Genomic DNA, 19,984 nt, shown 5'->3' with positions numbered 1-19,984 from the left:
CAGAACAAACAACCCAGCAACCCTCTCCCCTCAGTTCTCTGAACCCACAGAACAGATCCCAGTCTAATCCTTGTATAATTCAAGTAATGCCCCAATAAGACATGGGAAGATAATATTTAACAATTCTGTTACTCCTATTGAAGAGAGAAGTCAGAAAAAGAAATCCTAAAATCAAAACTTAAACCAAACAGACAAAACTAGTCTCTTATTATACCAAAATAAGCAAAAATATTATTGTTCTGTTTGTCTTCTTCATACTTCATGGTTTATAATACGTAGAATTAAGTTTTTTCTTGCATTCCAAAACATATAATTCTTTCAAAATTCCAAGGCAGCCAACAATACCACTTAATAAACATCATATTAATTACTCAGATGTAATTTACTGAGATAAAATCTTTGCTTTCTAAGACAGTGAAGTATAATTTAAAATGATTATGGAATTAATTATATTCTAAAGGCACTTGTTTTCTTAGCCTTACTTACTGCAGAAACAACTAGATTTAATAAGACTGTGAAATGCACTGATGGCATTACATGAAATCAATTAGGGCTCACAAAGGATACTATTAAACTGTTAGTGTAGTTTTCATTTGGAGCATCAGCCTCTGAGGGCTGAACTCCATGTCCTAGCAAAAAAATTATTTGCTACCATGCAAGAGAGAGAAACCTCAATTCTCAGGCTGGAAAACTTGTCTGGCAGTACTTACAGTTCTTATTTTACCATGCATCATATTAAGTAACATTAAATAAACACTTCGATAAACACACACATAATTTTTTCCCCTCTAAAACATGGGCCTCAAGTAGTACTCACATCACACAAAGATGCTGACAGATCAGACTGATTCAAAATATTTTAAAACATGTATCTGTCAACATATTTCAAGAAGCATAAAATGCTAACTAGAAAAAAAAAAAAAAAACAGCTCTGTAAAATTCAGGTCAGAAGCAGCTGGTAACAAAAAACTGGTTAGCATCTGAGTAAGAAGGAAAGAAGGCAGCCTGCCTATTGCCTCTTATATTTATACAGTTCAATAAAAAATGTTAGTTGCAAGAACCACTCCATACCTTATGCATTTATTTTTTACTCTTCAGGAGGTTTCAGACTCCAACAGAAAACTGAAATATAGAATAAGTTCTCCACTATAAGGAAATAATCTGATTAAAATAGATCTGCTGCAGAAAGATGGTAATACTTCAGGAACTACAACCAGAGGTATATGATAATATAGGGAAATACTAATAATTTATTATTATGAAGATTCAAAAACATAGAAAGAAATTACAGCTCTAGTTCTGTTCCTCAGGATCATGCAAATATAAATAAATAATTAAGTAGTGAATTTCCAGAGCCCAGTTTAGCAAATTCAGATGGTGTTCAACTCACTCTCAGTTCAACAGAACTTCAGCATGTGTTTGATACAAAAGCCTTACAGAGAAAATCCTAACTCCACTGAGAATGAATGGCTAACCTTCAGCTGACTTCAAAGGAAACAGGATGTTCTCTGATAGTTCTACCTCAATTCTTTTTTTGGATGAATTTCAAAGACAAAAATTCTTAGTAGGAGAAATCATAACCCTTCAAACAACAATTCTGGACCATTTAACAGAGTGGCGAGAGACATAAATGCACCAAAATTCTAAGTCTGGGAATGAGGAAGTTGGACTATTCTGCTTGAAGAGACAAGACAAAAATGCATATACCCAAAACTTTGTGTGCTCACAGGCAATTCTGGCAGAGTCATCCAAATCTTTCTCTTAAATAGTGCATGATTTGCAATGTTTCCTTCCTTAATGATTTTTGAAATAGTTATCAGGTGTTTATTTTAAAGAGATACTTGATTCGGCTTGAGATCTATAATTTTGTACTCACTGCCTTGCAAGTATCCTCCATATATTACAGGTAATTTATCCAGCATCTGAGGAGATGAATTTCTTTTCCCTAACATATGCCTACCTGTTCTCAAACCACTTTCCAAATTTTAGTCATGGAAATGAACACATAACTGATGCATTCATCAGTTTAACTGGTGATTCAGCTTTACTTCAGCTTATGCAAAGAAATCCATAAAGTTCATCATAACCTCTTTACAAGCAGCTATTTGGGAAGCAAGTCAAGGATGCAAAGTTGTACTACAGAAACCTCTTGAATAAAACAAAACTGAGATTGAGTGTACATAATGTAGTTAATGTAAATATGTTCAACCCTGAGCATTAGGAGCCTCTTCCAAGGGTGTAGTAAAAGGTGGTATTAAGTGCAGTAATGAACCACTGAGATAAATGTATGAAGAGCAAAACGGGAAATTTATTCAGATTAGTCAAACCCAGAAGAATTTGAATAATTCCAAATGGGAAAAAATCATCAGCAATGTGTTAGCAGAAAGATCCAATAGATGTGTTCAAAACAACAGACACTACAAAGACTATTTAAATGCAGTATAGTCTGACAGGCTCTGAACTAGCTGTAGCCTTGAAGAAATTCAGTATTTTAAATAAAGACCCACATCTTAATGAAGATTCCAATACACAGTGGCATCTGAAAGACAGTAAAAAGGAAAGGAATAACTATTTATGTCCATCTTTAACTCACTTTCCTGAGTTGGGCTGGGTACCTTGTCCCAACCAGCAGAAAGGAGAGTAACAGCAGACATAAAAGCAGTGACACGATGCGAAAATGAATTTAGCTAAAGCAAAATTCAAAAAATACATTCCATACTTCTATTTTATTTTCCCCAACATTAAAAGAAATATCAGAGACAAATGTCCACAGCTCTAAGGGGTCAGCATAGTATAAAAAGGAAGGGTGTCACCAAAGGCAGATCTGAACTATGATTTCTTAGTGCCACCTTATTTCACAAGTGTATTCTGCTGTTGTTTCCACAGAAAAAAAAAAAAGAGAAGACAAGAACTGGAAGAGCTGTCTCTCATCCCTTGGAGTAAATTCTCACTGAGAAACTTACACGTAAACTACCTCAAAAATAGATCTAATTTATTGGAATCAGTAAAGGTATATGGTTCATCAGCTGACACTGCTACTAATTAATTACCATAGCTGAAGCGTCAACCTCAGACATGCTCCAAGCACCAAGAACTCATGGAAATTTTGGAACTATTTACCATTACAGATAAGAAAATTTTAAGGTAAAAAATAACTGAGCCTAGAATATATAAGCCATGTTGTGGGGTACAGAAAATGCATCCAAGCTAGATTTAAAAAATCCCAACACTAAATTAGACTCTGACTTGATGTGAATTAAAAAAAAAAAATAAGATAAAGGAAAAAAAAAACAATAAAAGAAAATAAGGACAAAAGCAAACATATAACACTACCAAGATAAATTGCAGAAAGTAGGACATGGGCATTGCAAGCTTGGCCCTTTAGGCCCTTCACAAAACTTTGCTTTTACCACACACTGTGTCAATTAAACCAATGGAATCTCAGAAATACATGACACATTTTAGATAAAAATAAAACCATGAAGTGGACCCACATAATGCATTGCCACAGGGCACTACTGTGCTTAAGCAGATGTATCTCAGATATGTAACTGATTATGTATCTTGCACACAGGAAGAAATATTAGCTAGAGTGATAGTTCCAAGAGCCATTATTCCTTATCATTTGCAGGAGATAATATTTTTTTTATAGTTTGCAGGAGATGTAATGCTTAGTAGTTACGAAGTGCTCCAGATTTCTTAAATTTGGCAGGGAATATAAATTTAGGGTATTGGTCAAAATGTAACTGATATTGGATGACAAACAACATGAACATACAACATAATCTTTTCCTTTTCACAAATTCCTTGCTTAGTTACTGTTTCCCATTTTATGCACCTGTATCAGATTCACCATAAATGCTCTATCCTCAATATTTACCAGTGGAATCTCACCTCTCTGCAGTGATTTCTCACCATGCCTATTTTGAGATGTGCAAGAAAACCACATTGCTAATTCTACTGCTTTCCAACCTGCCCTCAGTGTTGTCACTTCCCCAGATGTCTGCCTTGGTCAGCCAGGGTCACAACCATCAGCCTCTTGTGCCACTGATCCTTATCAGGAATAATGAGGACTCGTTATTTATTGATTTATTTCTGACTTTATATAAAAACATGTGATTGAAATTTCAGTCATAGCTAAACAACAGCCACACAAGAAAGGCAAGCACTGCTGTTGTCAACCTGACATGTTTGGTGGTAACCTCCAAAGAGAGACTAAGCATTTAATAGCAGACTGAATTATCCTCGGTTTCAAGCATGAGTGGCAAGCCAGCGAGGGGAAATCTTGAACTGCCTGCACAGCAGCTGAAGAAATACAAATATACAGGGAAAACACCAGGGAAAAAAAAACAAACAAACTATCACAATAATAACAATGCAAACAAAACATGACAGCTGAGGTCAAATTCCTTTTCCTGGCACTCTACTAGTCCATCAGTGTTATTAATTTCTGATCAGTTTGTTTTAAAGGATATGAAGCCTGATAAGAAGTCTATTGAGGGAACTGAAAAGACATTCATTTTTTCTATGAACTTCGGATGACAGCAATAATCAGTTTGCTATAATTTGTTAATTTATCTACAGACTAATAGGAAATAGATTTAAGGCTAGACTTTCAGGGCACACAGCATTAGCTTCTGTTCTTGTTCAAACAGAAACTAAAATTTTCTAATTACTGCAGAAAAATCTCACCTTTAAGAGAAAGAGCAACACATTTGTCTTAATTTTCTAATGGGATGGGAACAAAAATTGACATTTCTGTTCTTTCATAAATCAAACTTATTCTTCCTTTAGTACCTTGCTCCTTCTTCATCTCCTGCATGTGCAAAAGAGGAAGATTTCTGAAATAGAGCAGTTCTTTGATTTGCCCGCATTAAGCTTCAGTTATTATTCAAGTCTGGCCACAAAACTGCTCTCCCTTTAGAACTCGTTCCATAAACTATTTAATGATTTTGTCCAGTTGAATTTCCCTTGAACACCAGAGCCATCCTCATTTTCAACAGAAAGGAGTAAAGAGCATTTAGCAAACAGCAATTATGAACAAATAAACAGAATTTTGTTTTAATCAAGACCAAAATAAAAGCCAAGAATGAGGAAAAAAAAAGTGAAATAGCAAATGTCTGAGCAGTAAGGAATGGTCTTCTAAATGCATTTCCTGCTTAGTTTCTGTTGGTAACTTGCTCACACTATGGCCTAGCTGCAAGATCCAACTCCTATTCTCCTTTTGATTGTGTACAATTAAATCATTAACACTGCATTACAGTTGGAGCATGGTTCTAGTAACACCAAAATCCTAGGTACCATCCCTGTATAGGCCATTCACTTAAGAGCTGGACTGGATGATCTTTGTGGGTACCATACCTCAGAATATTCCGTGATTCTTTGATTTAAAACCAAAAACAACTAAGCTTTCGATGAGCTGAATTCATGGTGCCTAGAAATCTGAGCAAATCCTTTGTGGAACAGACAAAAACCAGCCATTTAATTCAAAAACTGCAACACTTTTTGCTGTGAGGTTGTTTTCTGTCTGTGGGAGGACTTAGCAGACCTACAGATTATCTATTGCCTTTCTGGAAGAGATAAAAGTACTAGGCTATATATATACTCAAGTGGTGGGAAAATTTAGTTTCTTTAGACTCATGCTAAAACTTTGAAGAAACTCATCCCTGAACTCACAAGGATCCATAGATCCTTTTGTCAAACACTGTATAACTGCTGCTACTCTCTCCTGAAATAACTCAAGAACTCTTTCCTTTTTATAATCATAAAGAGTTTCTCAAAAATCACAGGAATATGTTCACAAAGGTGGAAATGATGAATGACACGTTATTCTGGGTCACATTGCCTTTTCAGTGCATCCTACCATTCAGCATTTTGAAAGCATATCCAAGTCTCAAAAATTAAACCAAAAACATTCACTACTACCAATTGAATTCTCATCTTGGATCTGAGGTCAGCATTGCACAAAAAAGTGCTGTTAGCTGAGTGGAGAACTAAGATAAAATTGGAATATAAGCAGTTAGGATGACTTTCTAGATCTCCTTATTATATGAGCTTTGTCTGGCAGCTTCATTTACTTCTTTTTACAATATTTTCTTATATGTGATGAAAAGTCATCATTCTGAGGGATGTCAGGAAGAAAAAATAGCAAAGCATTGTTAACTGATGTCATTGCTGGTAAGACTGATCTTATATTTTGTACCTAAATATTTGATTGAGATTGTAAGCAGTTAGTAGAATGTCTTTCAAATATGTTACCTCTCTTTTATCAATTATCATAAAATACTCCCTCTGCACCAAATGGTTTTTTAGGTGTGCTTTTAAAAATGGATATATTAAGAAATGATATAAGTAAAAAATAAACCAAAAAACGTAATAAATTAAAATCAAAGCATCTAAACCTTGCCATTCCCACTCTTCTTATAGTCCTTGTCTGAGGATTTAAAATAAAGGTAACAGGTCGGAACAAAGAAAACAAAAAATACTTAAATCTCTTGTCAGAAAACAAGTCTTAGGTAACTTTAAAGACATCCATATTCTAAATATAAAAAGCTTAACATTTTTGCATCACAAGCAGCAAATACAGAGTTTTGCTTTAGAGTTTGCTGGAGAGTACCTTTTGAGAAGTTAGAGTGCTTTATTGACAAATTAGTTTCATGAAAATGAAAGGCTTCTTATGCCCACTCCTCTAATAAAAAAAGCATGAGGATCCCATATATAAATTAGACTTTTCGGAACAGTGCCAGATTAAATGTTTTTTTGAAATCTTTGTCTGCTTTATTCAAAATAATAGTCAACAGAGATACATTAGCTTTTCAGAATAAACATGTTGATGTATAAAATTATTTGGTCCTTGACATAATCTCAACTGTGATACCTCAGATTGCAGAGATTCACTTTTGTTTAGTGTGACCAGTTTTACTGATGAAGTAAAAGTACTTAAGTGCTTACAGATTTCATACCAAGAGAAGTTCCCAAAGGCAGCATCTGACAAAGATCTAGACTGAGAACTTCTTCTTTAAATAGTGCAGGAAACAAAGATAAATTTATTATCAACATCTCTCACAAAACAAAAGAATTACCCTACAATTACAATATTTTCACCAGACTTTGCAATTTTAAATTAGAATCCATTGCTAAACTGGTGTAAATAACAAGCTTCAGCATGACATGTTCATTGTAAAGAAGCAGTCTTTCTTCATGTCTACTTTCTTTGAGCCTGGCAAAATTATATTTAAAACCAATCAATAAATCACCACAGCATAAAAATGAAAATTATCATAGTATTCTTTTTGGGAAAAAATAAGTTTACATCAGAAAATGACATTTTTCTTCTTCATCTAAAGTCACATTTGCAAGGATTTCTTGCTCACACCTCCATGATTGCAGCTCTATAGCCAGGACAACAACTGCAGGTACAGGCGTGTAAACAGACTTCTCAAGTAAACAAGTTTCCCATGGCCACAAAGCGTGCCTGCATAGAGAATTTTTGGAGCTGCTCACACTCATGGTACTATAAAGACTTTAGGAAAGCAAACCAAGCTTCAAAACAGCAGGAGAATGGAAAGGGAAAGGATGAGTTTGCTTGGAGACTGTGAATTTTTGCTGCTTGACTTGAGCAGTCCAAGCCAAAATGAGCAGATAAGCTTTTCAGAGATGGCTCCTAGATACTAGGAACTAACCATGAATCTTCAGTATAACTCAACAAAATTCACACTTCTGGCTGCTGCTGCTGTGTAAATGCAGTTTTTACTCACTCAGAATGCAATAGAACTAGAAAACAAATGTGATTACTTCCACAAGTAACATAAAGTAAAGTAATGTTAGGATGGGTACAGTATATTAAGAAAACCTGTCTCCAGCAGAATGATTGAACTCTTTCTGTGCAGGTAGCAAAATTATACTTACAAAATTCATGTACAGGTAAAGGTTACATTCTAATATTTGTGTCTTTATAACAAGCAGCAGCTGATTAGGAATAGTTTGCTGCTGAAAGATCAGATCTAGATTATGCCCTTTTTCACACTTAGAATTACTGTTTTATTATGCATTTACATATGAAGTATATGCATCATACTTTTGAACTGATTATAACTTTAGTTTGTTTGGCCAATTACATTTTATACTGTCCAGCTGACATGCAAAATCAAGGTGCTTATACAACTGCCTAAATTAGAGAATTAACACCATTCCTAGTAAAACATGGGAGCTGGTACCTCAGACCTTTCAAACAGGTTTAGAAACACATTTCCTTGCCTCTCCTTACACTGATTTTTCTCTGTTCATACCTTGTACTGGGGGAAAGAAAGTTACTTTTTATGTTTGGGTTGTGGCATGTCCTCTATATTGTCTCAGGAGCCAAAAAAGCATCTTGAGCAGTGAAAGCTCCCAATACACACACACAGTAGTGTGGCCTGAACTCCATTGAGCTTGGCCACAGGAACTGGTGGGTGATGTGAATATTTGTAGATGTCTATTACACAGTGGTGGTTGGGAATCCTAAACAATTCTCAGAGTATGTTATACAATTATTTTCATAATAGACACTCCATTTAAGAAAGACCTAAGTCTGTTTTTAGCTTGATATTTAGCACATTTAGTGGATTCACAGGAAAGGAAAATATAGGCAGTCATTGATATTTTTGTATGGTAATTCACATAAAATGTGTGTGCCCACAAAGGAGGAAGTAACATAACACTACCATAACAAACATTTTTGTATATAGCAAATTTCTAATGGTCACTTCTATCACTGCCCTTTTTCCCCTCTTGAGAAGGCTTCAGTTCATCTGTTAGATTTATTTTTGTTAATGCAAGCAATAGAGAATAGAACTTGCTTTTAAATTGCTTCAGCTTAAATAATATGGCTGTTTCTTGGAAAGTCAGTGCTTCTAAAGAAGAAGAGTCCTGTTTACAAGTCAGTCTGGCTTTTGCCCAAGTGATCAGTTCATGTGCTTTTTAGTGTATTTTGTAGTATCAACAACAAAAGTAAAAATTGAAAAGTGTCAAGTGAAAAAAAGGGAAACAACCATCAAGCATTCACCATCTTATCTCTTAAAGGTAAGAGAGGTAGTGGTTATAGCTCAATGTTATAAAACACAACAGTAAGGCAAAGGGTAAACACACAACAATCAACTGCAAATCTACTTAAGCAAAACAAAATACAAGCTAACAGATGTTGCCTTAATGACCGAAGTACTTGCTTTGGCAACTATTACCAAAAGGCAAAGTGGAATTTTACCACTGCTTGCCTGCCTGTTGTCTTAGTAAACTGGTTCATGGAATAGCAGGTTTTACATTTTTTTTACACTGACACACAATTCTGATATAATGACAGGTTTAAGGAAAACCAGCTCGAAACAATGTAAGCAACTCTTAATTTTTTAAAAGAAAATATTAATAAAATATTTAGGCCATTTAACTTCGCAATATAGAGAGAGAAAGCAAAATCTTCAGCTGAATATTTCCTCTTGGAACTTAAGATGCGCATAAAAAGTGATAAAACCTCTTGTAAAATACTGGAGAAATGGTCAAGAATATAATTTGGAATTATTTCTACTGTCACTGTGAGGTGACCAAGTTGTCAGAATACTACTATTCATTGTCTAGATGAAAATAACTCACACGGATATATCTGAAATCATTGCATACATATCTGAGTGGAAACTAGCCTTTCTTGAAGACTATGACAAAACAATTCATGTCTCCTTTCTACTGAGTAAATATTCTCTTACAGTTAAATAGATCCCCAAAACCATAACATCCTTCTCTTTTTTTATTTTTCTATGCAATAACCTGAAAGCTGAAGAGTTGAAGCATGGGGGGGGGGGGGGGGGGGCAAAAATCCAAAGTGAAACCTCCCCAAAAACCCAGAACAAATTGGTATTTAAGTCATCCAAAGGCCCAAGAACTTTATATCTCTTTCCACAGGGCTCTTTAACAAAGGAATCACAGAATGATTTAGGTTGGAAAAGACCTCTGAGATCATCAAGTCAAACCCTTAACCCAATGCTTCCAAACCCACCTCTAAATCATGTCCCTAAGTCTCACATCTACATGGCTTTAAATCCCTCCAGAAACTTAGGACAGTTTTTCAAGACCCCACTCAGGAGCTGCTGCATGAGCAAAATACTTGACTAGTGCTTCAAAGAAACCTACAAAATCTACATGCACAGAAAATCTTCCAAGTGAAAGTCTTATGGTGACTCAATGCTTTCATATGTCCATATTTATCAATGGACACAAAAAGTGTCCACAAAAGACCAACAAAAATGAGAGAGAGAAGCCTTAGAGAAGCTTATCAACTACTGTTTGCAGCAATGCAAAATCATGAGAAGTACTACAAAAGTTGTATACAAAACACTAAATTAAAAATATATTAGAAATGTAACAGCATCATGCAATCAAACACTAGGATACTCATGTCACAGCTCATATTTGTTCCTATACTTTTGCACATCTTAAAGGGAAATGTCAAGTCACCTAAACAAGTCTCTTCTTAGACATAAAATATTTACTATAGTAATTCATCTAACATGTCTATGCATTTTATAGAAGCTTGCAAGGAATGTATTTAGAAAAATTTGTACTCTCTCTTAGCCTAGTACTTGGCAGAGCCCATGCAAGAATGGCAATTCTCAGGTTTGGGCAACATTAGACACACCTGGGCTTGTGCCTGAGGCATTAACAGGTTTAGAAATGCCCCCTTAGCTACAATTAATACAGAGCAGCCACAGCAGCTACAAACATCTCCTGGACTTCTCACCAGGAGGGAGTTGTGGTTCTAAATACAGACAAAAGCACCTTGGTTCTCGTGTCAAATCCTTTTGAGCTGCTGATTGTATCTGCTTATGGGGGATGGGTTTGAGCATTAGACTCCCAGCCTTTCTCCAAATCCAGCAATAGAATCCAAACTCCCCAAACTCCTTCTCAGGCCACAGTGAGCAAAGCACCATTTTGTAAAAATACAGCTACTTCTAATAAAGTTAAAATGGCTATTGCTGTAATGGGAGAAATGCAAGCAGGTAAAAACAGAATGTTTATACAAAAATCTCAGTTTAGTGAAAAATAAAAAGCTTTCAAATTATTGTGTGCCTCTCTTTTAGTGGACATCAAGAGTATCCCTTCTCTCATTTAAACAGGGTCTTAAATCAGTTGTAAGTTTGCTTCAGAAAAATGCTGCTAAAGTGACTCATTCATATGAACAACAAATTATACAAAAAGTAACATTAAACTTCTGTAGTCATCAGTGATTTAAGTAATCACCATTATGCAAGAAGATCTACTGAAGTTACTGCATATTTAGCTAAACTGACTTCTCTGGCCTTGTTCATAGACTTTAATTAAAAACATGTTAAGATCTAATTCATTTATGGTTTCAGTTATAAACTATAAAGTTTAAACCAAGATACTGATTAAAACTTTCATATAATTTTTACATATCTAATCTTAGGTGCAATGATTTAAAACTTTTTCACTACTATAAAGAAAGCAATTTTTACTGTAATATGTTATAATCTTGTAGATTACATATTGAATGATTCACAATTATTGGCAAGTTGCAAAAAAAATTGCTTTTAATAAGGAATTGGCATCTAAAACAAACACTGAAAGGCTGTGAAATGTAATCAAGAATGTGGTCAAGGATTTAATAAAAACTTTCTTGACTAGAGATTTGCTTCAAAGATATAGGATAACATTTCTACTTTGAACCTGCTTCAATAGGCTATGTCTGTCATTTTCAGATTTGGTTCATGAGTCAGAACCACTATTGTGGTTGTGTTGTGGAGATAGTACAGATATATAAAACAATGTTAAATACTTGGAATATAATCTATCAGTTTAAGTTAGTTGGCAACTGTTCAGAGCAGAGGAAAATTGGCAGGAAGCTAAATTTTATTTGCTATCATTAAATGCTATTCTAAAGACACATTTCCAAAAAATTCTACAGAAGAGTCGTGATCACTACAGTTACATCTTCTGTAATCTCCAACCACAGCTGGACAATGAATGTTAATGGAGAGTAACAACAAATCTAACAGCAGAATTTATATCCTACCTTTTATTAATGGCAGCCCACGATGCATTGATGCTATCTGTCATCAGTTGTACCTTTCTGGTGTCATCTGCTGAATAATCACGGAGCAGCTTAAGAGCCATGTCATTTGCCACATCTACATTTATTTGCCATTGTCGTATTTCTTTTGAAAATTGCTGAAGTAAAAAGAGAAAGAAAGAAAGGATAATTCTCAGAGCAACATAAAATGACCACATACATTGTATGGTTATTAGAAAAGGAGCTGAATAACTTATGCCATCTGTATAAAAAGAAGGGAAAAAAGAAAAAAAAACACTTCCACAGATTTACTGGAAATAAAAATCAGTCTTTCTATATGTTTTACATTCTTTTAGTCAAAAGATCACAGGATTACTTTTAGACTCTGGGAAGGACCAAGCAACCAACTTCTAAATGCTGGAAAAGACATGACAGCTCAAATTGATAACCACTGATTAGAATGTGGATTATTCTTTTACGAGATACAAATAGATGGATGCATTATTATGCTTTATGGAAACTACTATTATTTGTGACATTGAATACTGAGATAGAAAATAGAGTGAAATAATTTATTCTGATTAGTTTTCTTTTTATAGTGTGAAATTATACTGATTTGGACAATTAATACCTGTGCTTTCAGATTTTTTTTTTTTAATTTAGTTCATTTTAGCAAATTGTTTATGTAATTAGTGCCATCTACTGGAACAGCACTAAATCTGCAATACAGTAAAATACTACTGGTAAACCTATTCATATTTTATAATGCTAATTTATGGTTAATATTAAAAATATTTTTAAATTTTGGCCATTTTTTGTTTCGCCCTTTCCACTTTCTCGTCTCCTTTCTTTCTTCTTTCCACCTAGGCCAGCTGCCTCACTGCAGAAGCAAGCCAGGAAATCCAGAGCAGTTACTCAGCCATCAACCAGCTCCCATGCATCTTTTCTGTTAGTCTTTCTTTCAGAGCAAATTTCCATATAAATGCACTGAAGCTGCATATTTAATCCATAGTGTGTATCAACAAAATGAAAAAGCAAAGTTAATTGATTGCCTACTTGTACTTTTGTACTAAACAGACTGCAACTAGCCAATAAAACGGACAATAGAAGTTGAAAAACTGTTTGTATTTGTAAATAGAAATAGTAAGTTGCATATAAACATTTGAAACTATTGACAACGAACAGAAGGACTCAACTGTCTTTATTGTTGTGCTTTAATATACAAATCGGGAAATGCCTGTGAAGAAAAAAATAGCTTTTTTTCCCTTCATTCTCCCAAAGAAGTATTCCTTTTGAAATCTTGTTTTGACTCAGATAAGGAATTCTTCACATAGACCTGAACTTACATGCAATCTCTAGTGAGAGAGTCTAAATACTAAGTAAAAATAAATAAATGTTAAATGATTCATGTATTTAGGTTTTAATCTCAGAAGGTCTGTAAACTGATTTTGATTAAGACTCAGACTAAAATGCACTTGCTCTTTGAATAGAGTCCTAAAGGAGTTTGGGGGGCTTCGATTTTTTTCCCTCAAACTCTTATATGTTAAAAGGCTACTTCAGCACCTCTGGGTTCTCTCCATAATTTAAAGCTGAAAACAGGACTTCTTCCATTTCCTGTGCTATTGCTTCATGAGAGGGCAGATCACTCTGTTACTGAGCACCAAACAGCCTCAGGAACTAAGACAGCACCTTGCCTATCTGCTTTGAACAAAAGATCCTGTTTCTACCAATCAAACATTAGGAGGAGCCTACAAACATCTAATCCTGAAAACCATCCTAAAATGAAGCTGCCTAGACAATTTTTTAAAGAAAATTCTCTTTGCTAAGTAAGGAGATCTAGACAGGAGAGGTGATAATTTTGTGGAAAACACTACTATTTCTTTGAGGAAGATACAGACAGGTGGTGGTTTTGGAACAGTTTGCCAGCTGAGCTATTTTCCTGCCAAAATGATATACAATAAATAGATAAATTTTAATATTCACATAAATATAGTAATATATATACAAAATACTAAATAAGAAATAAATTTGACAGTAATTATAATTTCAGTTTTGTAGATCTTATATAGCAAGTATCTGTTCTACATTTAGGCCTATCTATCTTTATTTTATTCTACCTTTCTCTTTGTTTAAAATTACATAGGCAGGCAGGTAATTTTTATTCTCAGGCAAAGAATCACAGCAGACTGACTGTTCACTGCTTTATATAGAAAAGTTACCATAACATTTTGTCTACATTGTAAATTAACGGTCTGTAAACTTTACTTTGAAAATAAGATCTTTTTCTCCAGACCCATGTGACTAAAACTGACCTTCTAAAAGATTTGAAACCCTGTGTTATAATAAAATAAATGGGGAGATCCATTACAAGGTTATTTCCAAAAATGTTGTTCTCACCATTAACTTCAACATTAATCCATTAACTTCCTGACACTATAACACAAAGTCATCACTCAGGAAAGAAATGAATATAGAGAGCTTTGGTGATGGAAACTATTTGTGTTTTCTGGAAATTGATAAGATATTCAACAGCGTTGAGGAGTACATGCTTCAACTTTGCTCTGTGTGCAGACACTGAGAACAAAGTGTTGGGGCACAAGTTTTACCTGTCTATCCCAACAGAGGCCCATTGAATGCCCTCCTACATGACTGCAGTGTATACGTCAGAATTACATTCTTTTCTTTCCTTTTTTCCCTTTTATGTATTTAGTCTTCATTTACTTTTTAGCTACTTAAGACCACATTTTGGTTTTTGCTTCTCTAAAGGAAATTGCTACATTACCTTAATTTCTTTCTGACTTTTTTTTTCATAACATTCTTTTTGTTTTGCCTGTGTTATCACTGAAATTTGCTGAGTTTATTAAAAGGCTTAAAGAATTAAGGCTGTGCATTTATCATGTTACTTAGGTATAAATTTATTTATATTTTTAATTAGAAAATACTAGTTGATGTTATTAGGAATAAAGCCTGTGCAATTAAGAGCCCTTGATTAAAAACAAGTAATGAAATCAGAGCTGCACTTTATTTTATCTCAGGATTTCCCAGTGGAACAAAATCAATGATGCACAGTAGTTCAAATTTAGCAATATGAATGTACAACATCATCCAGTTCTGTGTATATATCACAAATCTGGAAAATCAGGCTGTCTTTCTGTCCCTTTTCTATATATCTGTGGCATGTTTTATTTATATATTTAAAGAATTTATTTTTTTAATCAAGGAATTCTAATTCAGTGTTTGCAACTTAGCCAATAACATGAACTACATTGTTAATTGTTTCACTGAAATCAAAGCAGTACACTGTCAGCCCTGAAATAATAAAAACCCACAAAATGCTGATTTTGTTCTTCATCTTGGAACACAGGGAATGGTAAAAGAGTCCCTAGTAAGTTACTACCCTGCAAGAAACTGTCAAAGGCAAGCAAAGGCAGCCTCAGCCTTATCCACAAATTCAGGACATGTTCACACCCTGGGCTCTGCCAGTGGAAGGCTGCCTAGCCTTTTGAGTCCCTTTTGAGTCTTCTTCCTCTTCACTTTGACTATCCCAGATGAAGTTGCACAGAGGGAGAAAAGATGCTTCACTAGGTCCTACCAAAGCAAGGAGCCACGGAGTGAGCAGGCAATTCTAGCAGTTTGGTTTGGTTTGGGGTTTTGGTGGTTTTTAAATTTTTTCTTCTCCTCTTTCAAACAGAAGCTCAGTATTCTATTAAGAAAAGGTTAGTTTTACATTAGCTTATGTTCTGATGACGTGCTGATGCAAGGAGTTGAGGTGTGATTGTGTACTATTTATACACCTATAACCTTCAGCCTGCTGAGTTAACCATCTGCAGTCATCACTTAATGAACAATAAAAAACAGGGCTTAATGGGTAAAGACTCTCATTGCCAGATTGCCATACATTGGTTCCCCACACCTAACACCAATTTAGTACCCCAATACCAAATTTAAAAAATCAGAATGAAAAAAAATGCTGTAATTGTCGGCAAATTAATCTGAATTAATTTCTGATTCAAATTATTAATATTTTTAATTATTAGCTATAGCACCTGATTACTTTTATTTTTTAAATATCAGAAACAAAATTTAAAAATTATTTTAAAAACATTAATGGCCAAATACAAGCAAGTTATAGATTTTTGTTTTATGCTGGCATTGTAAAAAATAATAATCAAGAGACTGGTATTACTGAGTTTACCATGTACTCATGTATTAGGTTGCCCTAACAGAAATGCATCAACACAAGCACTGACTAAAATTTCCCCTAGAGCAGAAGGGAACTTACACATTGATTCAGCTCTCTTTAGGCAGACCTACAATGTTTAACAAGCAACTCAGAAGAATGCTTGGTGACTACTTTCTCACACCAAGCTGTGTTGAGATACAAAGCTGACAAAATTAATAAGTCTGAAGAATTTATTAAGTCTTGCATTGACCTCTCTCTTTCCTTCAAAGCAAATGAGTAGAAATCACTGCTTCCTCTTCATCAGTCTAACAGCAAGCCAAGAGACAGCCCACTTACTCTACATCTTCAGGGGACAAAATCAAAATATATGTGTTTGGCACAGAAGCCTGGAAAGCATTTATTTTGAGAACTTGATGTATTTCTAGGTCCTTCAGTTTAGATAATACTGTACAGCAGAAACATAAAGCTGCTAACTCAAGAAAAAAATTCCATTTTCCTTAGACTTCATGACCCCTTATTTCAAGCATGAACATAACAGCTGATGCTGTCACATCTGAGAAAATTTGATGAAGGATTTGACACAATAGGAATTACTGGCAGACAAAGATAATTCCTCTAGGAAGGCTTGCATAGAAACACAGAAAGGGGAGGGTGGGGGGGGAAAGAAATTCCCCCACACCTCCTACTCCCCATTCTCTAACACAGGGATGAATTTCTTCTAGACTTGAGGAAGAAAGGCTAGGCAAAACCAAAGAAATGAAAGTTAACAACACCAGAAGAGTAGAGATTGTTGGTGTTCATATCATCAGGAGGGCACAAATTAGGATGGACTAGCTGAGACACTGAAATTAAAATCATAGGTTAATGTCTGTAACTTGACACAATGCATCCATCTCATTGGATCCAAACTGGTGGGAATGGCTGAGGATACAGAGAGCCCAAGTAAGATAAGAGGCAAAAGAATCTGCAGGTCTCCATTCCCAATCTCTGTTTATAGGTAGAGATGCATTCTGTGAATAAGTACACTATTATTCTTTCTCTAGAACTCTGGGGGTGAAGGAGAAGAATGGCATGTTCTTATTTCTCTCCATGGTTAATGTTGATCCAAACAACCCCAAAGTTTTTTCATAAAGCAAACACTCTTAGATGGACATCATCTCAACTTCATATACTCTGGCAAAAAAAAAAAAAAAAAAAAAAAGAAAAGTAGACAAATAATCAATTTCTAAAGCAATCTTTTCAATTATTTTCCTAGTTAAGTAATTTGTTTTTGAAACATAAGACACTCCAATACTATGACATAAGACAGTGTTTGCACAGAACTGTTTTTTTGTTAATTGAGTCTTTGCAGAGCTAAGACATTGACTATGTTGAAGCTTTTCCTTTTTTTTTTAAACAAACACTGGGCAGAAGCCAGGGCTGTATCTCTGCAGGAAGACAGTGACAAATGGGAATCCTCTATGCTGAATGACAGTACTACACATGATCTATAACTCTTTCCAATACATTAGTGAGTGATTGCCCTTGTTTACCATAATCTACCCTTCCCAAGCAATGACCTTTTGGTACAATCTTAAATGAGATAACTTAACCTCAGCTCAGCCATAAAACAATGGGCTGATGAACATTTTTATGCTTCTTACAGGCAAGCAAAAAAAAAAAAAAAAAAAAGGAAGCAAAAACTCAAACAGATTTTGCATTTAATTCTAAATGCAATAACTAACTGCTGATGGAGATAACTGAACCAATCATAAAATTTTACATATATTTTCTCTGGCAGCAAAACCAGTTGATGAGTACCTTAACCCACAAACTCTTCACAGCAGTTCATTACCATTCAGCTGTGTAAATAGGACTGCTCTAAGTACACAAACATTAACTAAAATTTAAGTGGTAGGAGTTAAAAAAACCTACAAAAATCTGGTGGGCAGGAGAGGAGACTATACCACAAAATACTTGTGTAACTCTTTTCCCATAGAGGCAGGAGTCACTTTAAAAGGCTGATCAATTGGTTGATTTCAACCTTCGTTTTCCCCAGCTAGAAAATGAGATATTATTAATCTTAGACAGCTACTCTCAAAATTTATTCATGAAGAATCCCACCAAAGTATGACTGTTTCTATTACAAGAAACTTCAAAACTGACACAACAGAATATTTTCTGAGGTACAGCTCAGCTACATAAGTTAACACATTGAAGCACCATAATGTGGCAATGTGTGGTAAAATAACAAGAGCAGCCATTTCAGATTTTTTTTTCCAGTTAATAACCCTGTCAAGGTTGAAGCTGGTGAGATTATCTTGTGGCAAATCTAAAATGCTTGATTTCCAAAATATACCCATTTAGTTTGCTATAGCTGTGTTTTTCCTGCTTTCTCAACTACTTCCAGAAAACCTGTACAGCTTCATTAGCAGTGCAGACAGCCATAGACAGCCATATCAGTACTACAGAATTTCCCAGTCTGCAGTACCAGTGCTCTGAGGTTGCTGAACAGATGTGAAATACTTGTGCTAAGAAGGCAGGTATTCCTCCTGTGAGATCAACCAGCTATTTGTTATGACTGTTAAGACCAATTTCATATTCAAGGAATATGCTACACTAATTTTAGACTTTGCATGTCAATTTCTTTGTAATTTGCTGTGGAAGACTTTTTGCAATGCACACTGTCCACAGTTAGAGGACAACAGTTAGAGGACATTTTGTTTAATGACTTCATTAACTCAAATGGAAATATTTTAATACTCAGTAGTGACCTTAAGTTCTGTGTTCTGCTTTTTCAAAGCTTCCACAGTGTAGGAAATTTCTTTCCATGACTCAAGCTTAGCTTTTGCTTGTTCCAGAACCTGCTCAGCTTCTCGCTTAGCTTCCAGCCACTGTGTTGAATCCTTCAGCATCTCTTGAAGCTGTTGTCTCCGGCTTTGGAGGTATCCATGCACTTCATCCCACTGGCTCTGTATCTTTTCAACTGGTGAAACACAAAAGAAAAACAGAAGCTGAATTAAAAGGTTTTTTCTTTTCTTTCTTTTTTTTTTTTTTTTTAATTCTGTTTTTTAAAGAAAGGAAAAAATTGTATTAAAATCTTTCTAGAACTGGCCATATCAGAAAACTTCTGTACTTTTAAACTGCAATTGCTTCGAAGTTTAGTTAAAAAAAAATAAACAGATAAACTGTTCTGGGTCACATAGTAAGGAATTGTGACACACAGCATATTTCAATGCATATGCAGCAAGGAATGACAGGTTCATGCTTCAAAAACCCCTATGAAATATGGACCATATTTGAGAAAAAGTGTCTGCAATAATCCTTCATTCTTAAGAAACCAACACAAGGTTTAAGATTTTCTGAAGAAAAAGTCCTTTAGGGACTAGAGTAATATTAGTAAGAGAGTTGTTGCAAGATATAATTAATGGCTGTGCTTCCTTATTTCATTAAGGCAAATATTAGCAAACTGCAAAGGCTAAACAGCTTGCTCATATGCTCACAGTAAATATAAAATAACAATGAGGTTTATCCACTGTTTGAAAGAAAAGTGATTTCTGGAAACTTTATAATCACTAAGACCACTGATAAGTGTTGGCTAGTGTCCAGCACCAGGCTCGTCCATAGTAGCATAAAAACACCAATAGACAGAGTTGTCCAAGCAGCTGGAGCTTGAGACAATATAAGCAAAAAATCCAAACTCCACAAACAATAAAATCTGTGCAGTGCATGAAGGAAGAAGCTTTTCATTCACTACATTGCAAATT

At 34.8% G+C, this 19,984-nt stretch overlaps 1 protein-coding gene across 3 annotated transcripts in view; it reads right to left on the bottom strand.

Annotated features, from left to right (window-relative positions):
• DMD (dystrophin) overlaps positions 1-19,984 on the bottom strand; it is a 566,297-nt gene that overhangs the window by 246,283 nt on the left and 300,030 nt on the right. For all 3 annotated transcript variants that reach the window (XM_054003170.1, XM_054003155.1, XM_054003164.1), the window contains 2 exons: positions 18,992-19,203; positions 12,059-12,213 (listed from right to left, as the gene is read on the bottom strand). In XM_054003170.1, the coding sequence (XP_053859145.1) occupies positions 12,059-12,213; positions 18,992-19,203 (367 nt within the window). The remainder of the gene's footprint in view (positions 1-12,058; positions 12,214-18,991; positions 19,204-19,984) is intronic.

The sequence above is a fragment of the Vidua macroura genome, chromosome 2, assembly GCF_024509145.1.
Source record: "Vidua macroura isolate BioBank_ID:100142 chromosome 2, ASM2450914v1, whole genome shotgun sequence".
NCBI classification, from domain to species: Eukaryota; Metazoa; Chordata; class Aves; order Passeriformes; family Viduidae; genus Vidua; species Vidua macroura.
The sequence above is the reverse complement of the archived record's forward strand: the minus strand, read 5'-3'. Positions and strand labels throughout refer to the sequence as shown.